Source organism: Eimeria acervulina, genomic scaffold (genome assembly GCF_000499425.1).
Source record: "Eimeria acervulina Houghton genomic scaffold, Eah_scaff44, whole genome shotgun sequence".
Taxonomy (NCBI): Eukaryota; Apicomplexa; class Conoidasida; order Eucoccidiorida; family Eimeriidae; genus Eimeria; species Eimeria acervulina.
The window spans coordinates 57,744-65,243 of record NW_013549805.1 but is presented as its reverse complement, the minus strand read 5'-3'; the positions used below and the strand labels follow the sequence as shown (position 1 = coordinate 65,243).

Genomic DNA, 7,500 nt, shown 5'->3' with positions numbered 1-7,500 from the left:
CTGCTGCTGCTGCTGTTGCTGACCCTGCTGCTGCAGCTCCTACTGCTGCTGCTACTGCTGCTGCTGTTGCTACCACTGCTGCTGCTGCTGACCCTGCTGCTGTTGCTGCCCCCGCTGCTGCTGCTTTCGCTTTTGCTGCTGTCCTAGCTCCTGTTCCTGTCGATGCAACAACTGATGCTGCCGTTGCTGCTGGTTCTGCTGCTGCTGCTGTTTCTGCTGCTGGTGCTGCAACTCGAGCCTTGTTATATGTTTTCTTCTTCTTATCTCATTACAGACTGTAGTTGTTTGCTTTTTGGGGTGTATTTGTTTAGGGTTTAGGGTTTAGGGTTTAGGGTTTAGGCTGTCTTCGTTGCTGGTTGTTGTATCTCTTTGTTTATTTGTTTTGTAGTGCCCGCGTCGGTTTGCGTAGTGTTTATATTGTAAATATTATATTCATTTCTTTCTTTGTTTCCCCCTCCCTGCTGCTGTTGCTTCTTAATAAAGATCAGCAACAACAGCAGCAGCAACAGGAGCAACAACAGCAACAGCAGCAGCAACAGGAGCAGCAGCAGCAGCATTGTTCTATTTGCTGTAGGTTTGCTGCTGCAAGTGCTGCAGGTATCGGTGACGTCTAGCAACGGCTATGTAAGCAGACAGCACTGCTTATTATACTACGATGGACGAGAGGGGGCCCCCAGCAGCAGCTGCTGGAAGCTAAGAGATATCAGCACGCTGGGAACCTTCATTCGTCTGAAGCCCCTGACGCCTTTTCCTTGTTCTCTGCAGCCCTACTCTATTTTTAAAGTAGGCCAATGCAAATTGCAAGTCACCCCTTGCTCTGATCTCCACCAGCAAACGCACTCTGCCCCCTCCTCTTCTATCGACATCCCTATAGGGGCCCCTACAGGGGTCCCTATAGGGGCCCCCACAAGGGCCTCCACAGGGGCCCCCACAGGGGCCCCCACAGGGGCGCATGCAGTGGCCCCCACAGGGGCGCATGCAGTGGCCCCCACAGGGGCGCATGCAGTGGCCCCCACAGGGGCACATGCAGGGGCCCCCTCAGGGGCCCCCTCAGGGGCCCCCGCAGGGGCCCCCATACGGGCCATACTACTGGCATCCCCAGGGGCCCCAGTAAGGGGACCCCCAGCGGCACTACTAGGGGCTCCCGTAGGGGCCCCCTTAGTACACTCTCTAGGAGAGCCGTTAGGGTCTTCTGTAGTAGGGGCCCCCTTTGGACCCGCTGTAAGGGCCCCCATAAGACCATCTCTAGGGGCCTCGCATGGGGTACAAGTAGGGGGGCCCCCCGTGGGGCCCCCCTTCCCTGCTGCCGGTGTATTCCCTGCTGCTACGTCGCTGCAGGCGATTGCAATGGAGCTGCAAGGCCAAGGGCTTCTGCGAGTTGCGGGGGCCCCTGAGGTGCGGCACTCACTATTGATGGGGGGAGTAGAGGCTGGAGGGGCCCCCCAATACCCTTTGGGGCTGCATGCAGAGCCAGAGGCCCCGGGCCCCCGTCTCTTTACAAGCTTCCCTGTGTTTGCGCCCTTGGGGAGGCCCTCGGGGGCCCCCCTACAATCGACGCTGCAGCAGCAGCAGCAGCAACCGCTACACGGTATGAAGAGGGACCCCCTGGCTTGCATGCTTTGATACTACAGCAGCAGCGCAGCAACACACAAACAAACAGTTGGGTGCTACAGAGCAGAGCTGCTGTTTTCTAGCAGACAGCACATAACTAAGATGCATGCATGCATGCATCGTTGTATGTGTTTATGTGCATTTGTTTTGGGGCCTCGTGTGGGGCGCAGCGCCTTAGGGGTTGTCTTGTTGTTTCTCTCTGCTGTGCTGCTGCGCTGCAGCAGCAGACGTGCTGCAGTGGGGGCTGCTGCCCCCAGAGGAGGCCCTGCTGCAGCACCCTCCAGTAATAAGCTGTGCTCATCCTTCCGCGTATGAAGACGGCACCTTAGAAGAAGAGGAGCAGCAGGGGGAGCGGGGGGGCCCACAGCAGCATGCAGCAGCAGCAGCAGCAGCAGCAGCAGCAGCAGCAGCAGCGGCAGCCTGGCAGGCCAGTGCTCCTCAGCAGCAACACCAGCATTCTTCCTCGCTGCTGCATCCATTGCATTCCCACTTGCAGCAGCAGCTGCAGCTGCAGCAACTGCAGCAGCAGCAGCAGCTCCAGCTACTGCAGCACCAGTTGAGTGGGGGCCCCCCTGGACCCCTTGGGCCCCCAACAGGGGGCCCCCCAGACAGCCCCTTTGATATATTTCAATTACCAGGCCTCCGGCTGCTCGATGGAAGCCCCGGGGGCCCCGAGGGCCTCTCCTTTAGTGCGAGCGCGGGGGTACAGCAGGAGCGCTGCATGTGCTTGGCGCCTCTCCCTGCAGCATCTGAACGCAGTGCTGCTGTTGCTGCTGCTGCTGCTGCTGCTGTGTCGCTTGATACCGTGGGCAGACTCGTCCATTGTCTCACAACAGCCCAACAGCAGCAGCAGCAGCAACAGGCGTCTGCACTGGATGTGCTGCAGCAAGACGCGTACTGGGCCCCTTCTCTCCCTGCTGATCCTGCAGCACTTAACAGCAGCAGAACAAACAATGCACAGCGTCATAGGTGGAGACGGAGCCGCCATGCTGCAGCAGGGCGCATGCATGCAGGGGCCCCCAGTAGACGTTTAGATTGGCCTTTGGGGCCCCTAGAGGTGCTGACAACGCAGCAGGGTATCTGCAGCAGCGGTAGCACGCGCTGCAGCACTCGCTGCGGCTGTCTCGCCTCCTTTCAGCAGCAAACCGGAGGCTTCGGGGCGGTTGAGGGTAGCGGCAGCAGCTTAGCTGCAGGCACAGGCGGTGTACGCGCAGCAACAGAAGGCTGGACACAGCTAGAGGAGCAGCAGGAGGCCTTCTGCAGCAGCAGCGGTGCAGCTGGCTGCTTAGGGGGAGGGCTCTAGAAAGGCTTGAACAAATAAACATAATCTGCAGTGTTCAGACAGCCCAAGGCGCATGCAGGGGTGCTCCTGCATGCATGCAGCGTTTACGACATTTCGCTGCATTTGGGGGAAACATACTGCATGCAGAAGCCCCTAAATAAAGCCTGAAAAAGGGTTTATTTAGAGTCCTAGCTATTAAACTAAGAGCCTGTGGAAGGGCCCCTAGGGGCCCTTTAATAGTTTCTTAGTTTAATATTAACAAACAGTGCGGGTCTGAAGGGAGTTCTGCTGCTGTGTTTTTATATAACAGCCGACAAACGTCTTGAAGAGCGCAGGTGTTGTTGTTTATTTGTCTTCTGCATTTGTTTGCTTGTTTTTTAGGCTTTGTCTGCTGCGGTTTGCTTATTTGTGAAGGTTGGCTTGTAGCTCGCGTCTGTCAGGGATATAGAGGGGTATATTATTTATACTAGATGTATATCTTATATGCATTCTCTACAGTTTGTATATTATATATATATATATTATATATAATATATATTATAGAGAGGGGCGCAAGAGGTTTGAACCTATTTGCTCGGCGCTTGCAGCCCTCAGCGCCTTCACTAAGACAACAAACTTTTTCTTGTATTTGCATCTATTTTTTAAAGGCCTCCTTGTTTTCTTCTTTGTCTGCACTTTCAGTTGGCTGTCTCTTTAGTAAGAAGTAAAAACGTAAGTTGCAATGCTGCTCGCACTTGAAGCTTATTATTATTATTACTGTTATTTTTGTTACTACTACTGCTATTATTATTATTATTGCTGTTATTACTACTACTGTTATTTTTATTATTACTGTTATTTTTATTATTACTGTCGCTACTACTATTATTGCCACTATTATTTATTATCATTATTATTATTATTATTAATTATTATTATTACTATTAATTATTATTATTATTAAATATAGAGTGGCATCTACATATGCTGAAGGTCTGTGTGTTGCAGCTCAGGCTTTCTTCTTTTATTCTGTTGTTTCTGTTTGCGTTGGCAGCGGTTAAGGTTGATTCTTTTAATTGTCTCTGTTGATTCTTTTCATTGTCTCTGTTTGTCTACTCACCCGCCCCTCTCGCCTCTAATAAACTCAAGCAGAAGCAGAAGCGTCTGTCTATTTCGTAAGGCCCGACTTCTGCTTTAAGCAGCTAATGAAACTCGCAAAGGAAGTAAAGATGCAAAGACGCAATGAACTACTTTCTTTTGAGAGAGCTGCATTTTTGTTGTTTGTTTGTTTATTGGAGGCCTTCGCTGAAGATTCTCTCTGCTTCTTGATGGAGCTTTCTTAATGAATATCTCAGGCGGTTGATCTCGTTGTAGAAGCGGTCTTCTTTGCCTTTTTCGTTTGCAAGTTTCATTAGCTGCTGAAAGCGTAAGAGGGGCCCCATGAAGTCTAAAGGCTTTTCTTCTTCTTTTTCTTCATCTTCTTCTTCTTTCTTGTGTGTTAAACCAATTGAAACAGCTGCTAGTGCCCTGACTCGGCGCAGCATCCTCTCTACTTCTTTTTGCAGGCTGGAGGAAGCGTTAAGGTAGTTGCATGCAGCATAATATGAATATAAAAGAAAGGGTTTTGTCTTAGTCTTTATATGTACCTCTCTATGCCTCCTCGGATCTTATTGTTGGCGTCTAAGCCTTCTCTTGCTTTCTCTGCTGCTTGTTGAAATCGATGTGCGTGATAGCTGTCAGTAATTTTGCTGTTATTTCATGGATATGTTTATCAAGAAGGGGCTGCTTATATACCGAAGCTTATCTCTTGTCTTTCCTAAGTCGGAGTGCAGATATTGAAGGTGAGGGAGTACTGTCTCAACTTCAAACGCCAGTTGCATTGCCTAAAGAATTAATTTACATAAGACCTCAATTAAATATTTAAGTGCTTTAGATAATACTAATTAGTTTTAAAGTCTCTTACTTCCGACAAAGATGTGCGTGGCTGCTGCTGCTCTTGAGGCCGCCGCCGTCGGTATAAAGAAGAAGCAGCAGCAGAATCAGCAGCATCAGCATCAGCAGCATCATCAGCATCAGCAGCATCATCAGCATCAGCATCAGCAGCATCAGCAGCAGCAGAATCAGCAGCAGCAGTATCAGCAGCAGCAGCATATTTCAGCAGGGAGTCCTCGATGCTTTGCAGCCGATTAGAAACGCGTGCAGCATCCACTTTCTGCAGTATATTGTTGCATGCGGCCCTCAAGGTGAGCAGTTATCTGGTTCTTTTGCTGTTCTTGTCTCCGTCTTTACCTGCAGCTTCTTTGCTACGTCCTGCAGCAGCATGCAGTTATTAAATTGTTTTATTCAAATAGCTGTTGTCTGTTTACTCAGTACCTTCTCCGCATACTTGGCTAGCGCAGATAGCCGACGCGCCTCTCCCGCAGCAGAAGGCCTAGAGATGTCTTGCTTCGCTTGCTGCACCTTCTGCAGCAGAGAAGATGCTGCTGCAAGAACGTTTTGCTGCACTTCGCTCCATGTCTGAGAGAAGGAAGACAGTGCGTCTGCTTTTGCTGCTGAGGGGTCTGGCGCATGCAACTCTCTCAGGCCTTCTGAAATGCTAAAGAGAGCTTCGGAGTGCGGAATGAAGTGATATATAATAAAGCGCTCAGCCACTCTGTGGCCAATAGAACGGCTAGGCGGCTGTTCTTCTTTAAGAGCTGAAAAGTTTAAACAACTCTTGCATTATTTATCCTTGTTGAAACAACAATAATTATCTGCATTGCAAGTACCGGCGGATTCACGTGCTGCTATTGACAACGCCTTCGTTAGGTTCAGCCCTGGCAGCTCGGGGCAGGCACCTGGCCGTAAGGGGAGCAACTGGGCCGCCTGTGCACTGAGCTGCAGTTGTTGAGTAATATTCAGATGCAGATAAAGATGCAGTACAGGGAGGAGGAGCGGAGAGGAGAAGAAATAAGCAGATGCGTGGTGTGGTGTCTACCTGGGCAACAGACTTGTGCACATTTTCAGCGCTTTCCTTTAAAAGTGCAGCATGCTCCTCTTCTGCCTTTGCATGCGTTGCTGGCTTTGCAATGATAAGCACAATCTGAAGAAAGCAGACATGAATTATTATGGAGAACGCAATGCATGTCGCACTGAAGATCATTCATTTCCTCACATCTTTAATGAGCGGTTTCAGCTGAGTTGAACGCTGACGCAGCGCCTGCACGGCCTGGAGCACCTCTTGCTCCTCACGAGCTGCGCGAAGAAGGCAGGGAGTTGCTTCATCGATTAAATTGATTTGTTGTGCTAATCGGGTGAGCGGTGAGACGGCTGGATGGCCCAGAAGCCGGTAGATCGCAGATTCGTTGTTTGTGTGTATGCGGTAAGCAGACGCGAAGCTGCAGCACTTTTGCAGCAAAACTGTTGCAACTAACAAGACCACTTTCATCATAGACTGGTTATTTAATAAAGGCATTACATTGCGAAAGCGGCGACAGGTCCTAAAACAAACGCTTTCTGTGAGTATTCTGCAGCTTTCCATCTTGAGTGCTTGCACGTTGCGTGCGTACACCTCAACATCTCGGCGAGGCATTCATTCTTCCCTATGGGGAAAACCCCCGATTATTTGAACTAACTGCACCCTAATTGGAAGGGAATTATATTATTCATAACCTTAACCGTGTAAATGACAGTAATAATCATGAAACGCATGGTGGTGCTGCAAGAAAGAGCTTTTCACTTAGGCGGGCGCTGTGTGTGCAGCGCCTTCGCCGTTAAAAGAAAAATATTCAGTTTGTTTTTCTTTGTTGATCTGGTCGTTCATTGACAGAGCAATGGAATGAGCTGAAGATTCAGAGTAGCGGCAGCAGCTGCTGCTGATATTGTCTGACCCCTGGTTCTGCACCGCACAGTCGCTGCTTTCTGTCTGCTCTGCTGCGGCTGGAGCGAGTTCATATCCTGGGAGCTGAAGGCACTGCTGCTGCTCTTCTGGAGCTGCTAGCGGTGTTTCCGCTGCAGAAGCCTCTCCGTCGTGCTGCTGCTGCTGCACGTTTTCTGTCTGCTGTTGGCAGTGCAGGAAAGCTTCATTTTGCATGGCTGCAGCATCCCAGCTCTGCTGCTGCGGAGTACACGCAGAGGTGCAGAAGGCTTCCTGATAAGCGTATGCAGCAGCTTCTGCAGAGCAATAGGCGTACGCGTTTGCTGCTGACTGCCAGCTCTGCCAGTCACAAGGAGAAACTCCGTAAGCATAGACCCCTTGCCCATGGCCTGCGTGCCACTGCTGGGGAGCGAAGTGATACAACTCGTACGAGGGGGGAAAGCAGCACCTGAGCAGCAGCAACAGCAGCAGCAGCAGCAACAGCAGCACCATGCATGCAGCAGCAGCAACAGCAGCACCATGCATGCAGCAGCAGCAACAGCAGCACCATGCATGAAGCAGCAGCAACAGCAGCACCATGCATGCAGCAGCAAGAGCAACAGCATCAGCAGCAGCAGCAATAACAGCAGCAGAAGCAGCAGCAATAACAGCAGTAGAAGCAGCAGCAATGACAGCAGCAGAAGCAGCAGCAATAACAGCAGCAGCAGCAGCAGCAATAACAGCAGCAGCAGCAGCAGCAATTCACAAGAAGCTACACAAGAACAGCAAAACA

The 7,500-nt window shown here is 50.8% G+C and overlaps 2 protein-coding genes across 2 annotated transcripts in view; one reads left to right on the top strand and one right to left on the bottom strand.

Annotated features, from left to right (window-relative positions):
* EAH_00009050 (zinc finger (C3HC4 type) / FHA domain-containing protein, putative) overlaps positions 1-2,914 on the top strand; it is a gene marked incomplete at both ends in the record, with an annotated part of 7,425 nt that extends 4,511 nt beyond the window's left edge. Inside the window, 2 exons of the mRNA XM_013395444.1 lie at positions 598-1,588; positions 1,833-2,914. Coding sequence (XP_013250898.1) covers positions 598-1,588; positions 1,833-2,914 — 2,073 coding nt within the window. The remainder of the gene's footprint in view (positions 1-597; positions 1,589-1,832) is intronic.
* Positions 2,915-4,811: 1,897 nt separating this feature from the next.
* Positions 4,812-7,500, bottom strand: part of EAH_00009040 (hypothetical protein, conserved) — a gene marked incomplete at both ends in the record, with an annotated part of 5,448 nt that continues 2,759 nt past the window's right edge. Inside the window, 4 exons of the mRNA XM_013395443.1 lie at positions 4,812-5,046; positions 5,259-5,389; positions 6,027-6,249; positions 6,742-7,176. Of these exons, the coding sequence (XP_013250897.1) occupies positions 4,812-5,046; positions 5,259-5,389; positions 6,027-6,249; positions 6,742-7,176 (1,024 nt within the window). The remainder of the gene's footprint in view (positions 5,047-5,258; positions 5,390-6,026; positions 6,250-6,741; positions 7,177-7,500) is intronic.